This window comes from Cyprinodon variegatus, unplaced genomic scaffold (genome assembly GCF_000732505.1).
Source record: "Cyprinodon variegatus isolate N-32 unplaced genomic scaffold, C_variegatus-1.0 Scaffold992, whole genome shotgun sequence".
In the NCBI taxonomy this organism is placed as follows: Eukaryota; Metazoa; Chordata; class Actinopteri; order Cyprinodontiformes; family Cyprinodontidae; genus Cyprinodon; species Cyprinodon variegatus.
Genome location: NW_015151445.1, coordinates 111,472 through 113,674, shown reverse-complemented (window position 1 = coordinate 113,674; position 2,203 = coordinate 111,472). Strand labels below are relative to the sequence as shown.

At 41.1% G+C, this 2,203-nt stretch overlaps 1 protein-coding gene across 1 annotated transcript in view; it reads right to left on the bottom strand.

The window, feature by feature from the left end:
- The window catches only part of LOC107100607 (disco-interacting protein 2 homolog C-like), a 93,576-nt gene that overhangs the window by 25,725 nt on the left and 65,648 nt on the right, over window positions 1-2,203 (bottom strand). Inside the window, exon 18 of the mRNA XM_015399156.1 lies at window positions 1,122-1,236. Coding sequence (XP_015254642.1) covers window positions 1,122-1,236 — 115 coding nt within the window. The remainder of the gene's footprint in view (window positions 1-1,121; window positions 1,237-2,203) is intronic.

Genomic DNA, 2,203 nt, shown 5'->3' with positions numbered 1-2,203 from the left:
TTATTTATTGTTAAGTTTTTGAACATGTTAAAGCCTCCAAAAAGCTGCTAGTTTTGTTAGATGAAAATCAAGAATAACAATAATTAACGCGGCGAGCGGGGTATGGTCGCTATTGCAGCTGCCAGAGCCAAGCAATCGCCACCTCCTCGCTCCTTCCCAGTCAGCAAAACAAGTTCCACACTTCACCTCTGACCAGCTGGAGACACCACAGCTTTGGTCAGGAAGGGTTAAACTAGTGTTAAAAGACAATATCTGGAACAAATCTCATCAGTCAGATAGACGCTACGGCCATCTTAGTTGGCTGGTCTAAAGTGATGTCGCCACATGACAACATAAGCTTGCTATCAGCAGTCGAGTTGGAGCAAATATGCTTACAGCAAATGTGCGTATAGCTTTGTAGGAGACATTAAGTGAGATGAAGTTGTTGGAAACTTTAGTCATTCAGGATATAGTTGCATCTATGTCTTAGATTTTATTCTTGTTTCTGCAAAGTCATAAAAAGGTTAAACTTTTAAATTAAACCTGAACTGAAGCACCATGAGTTTAAGTCTGTAGTACAACAGTTCTATTTCCTTTACTGTCCTTTTTAATGTCTTTATCCCCAGTAGTTTATACTCCATTAGTAGTCACTGCTATTTTATTGTTTAAATCAAAAAAAGTAAGAATTTATTATTATTATCTAGAGACTATTAATAACAGGAGGTGAACTGCAGCTCTAGATGAGCCGGGCGTGTGGTGACGTCATGAGTACGCCTCTGTTCCAATTGACAATGCTCCCGTTCTCCCAGAGTCCAGATTTTCCTGTGTTCTCCTCAAGAACATACTTGGTGACGACACAAGTCCATACTGGTGTTCTTATGAATTGAGAACCGGCCACTGTTTTCCTGTTATAACCACAAACCTAAACCTGTTTGATCAGGATTTCATCTGCTAGATCAACACCCAGCAACGGATAAATGTGACAAGGAAATGTTTTAAAAATAGGGAGCTGAAAGATGAGGCACCCAATTTCATTTCAGCTGCCGTGGCACTATGTCTTCCATGTGGGTGTGTTTGCATGCAGGAGGGGGGTTAAGATGCAAAGCGACGTGATCATGCAAAGAGAAGGGAAGCATGTTTACCTCCTGATGGCGACCGTCAAGGCTTCAGGCGAGCTGGCGCAGGGACAGATGACCTCGGCCCTCAGCCCTTTGGTCTGAAAGACGTTGAGGAAGGCGTCACAGGAGGAAATGGACCCTAAAAAAAACAGGATCAGCCACAAATTCTCAGATTTGTTCCAAAATGAAGGCGTCTGCTGTAGGTGAACTAATTATACCTAAAATAAGTCTGGGAATAAAAGTAGATCCACTCTTTACCAGTTTACTGAGATAAAGTTTAAACTTCTTTGTTTTGTTAGAAAAATCATCTCAAAAGTACAAACTTCTGTTATCAGCATTAAAAATACGGAACATATGTACATATATATATAAGGAATGATTTCCTGCTTATAATTAGAGCATCATCTCTTCACTTCTCTACTTGAACAGACCTAAAAATGCAGAAAATTTTATTAAAATATCACAATTTTTCAGTTATATTAGAAATCTGGAGGATTTTGGTCACGTTCTGAAAACAACCAATTCATCAGGCTGATGTGCACGGGGAACATTTCTTATTCTAATACATTCTGCAGGCCAAAGTCTGAAGGGCGCTTTATGAAAATAAACTAAGAAAGAAAAAGAGAGATAAGCAGGCTGTGCTCAGGAGGACTGCTTTATGAAGCATGAACACCGGAACCAACCTGACGGGTCAGGCTCAAGCTTTCTTTCTTCTCATTTTCCCTTTCATGTTTTCTTTGGGCGCCCACCAACCTTCACTTTTACTGACACCCCTTAAATCAAATCCATGTTTTCCTCCTCCGGCACAAAGCAACACTGAAAGATGGAGGAAAACCACAAACCTGAATTATTCAGAGGGGAAATCAATCCAAAAGTTTTTAATGAATTCACTGGGGCCATAATTACTGACACCCCTGCTGTTATTTCTTTGCACAGTGCAGCTCGTCTGCCAACAGAACCGCAGTGAGACTACAAGCTGGGATCAAACCTCTTTAGGTCATCCTGGATCCTCTCTGATCATCTACTCCCTACAGGGTTTAGATCTGGGGATGACCCCTGGGAACCAACTCTGGGCTGAATTTGACCAAATGAATGAGAGGATTCCC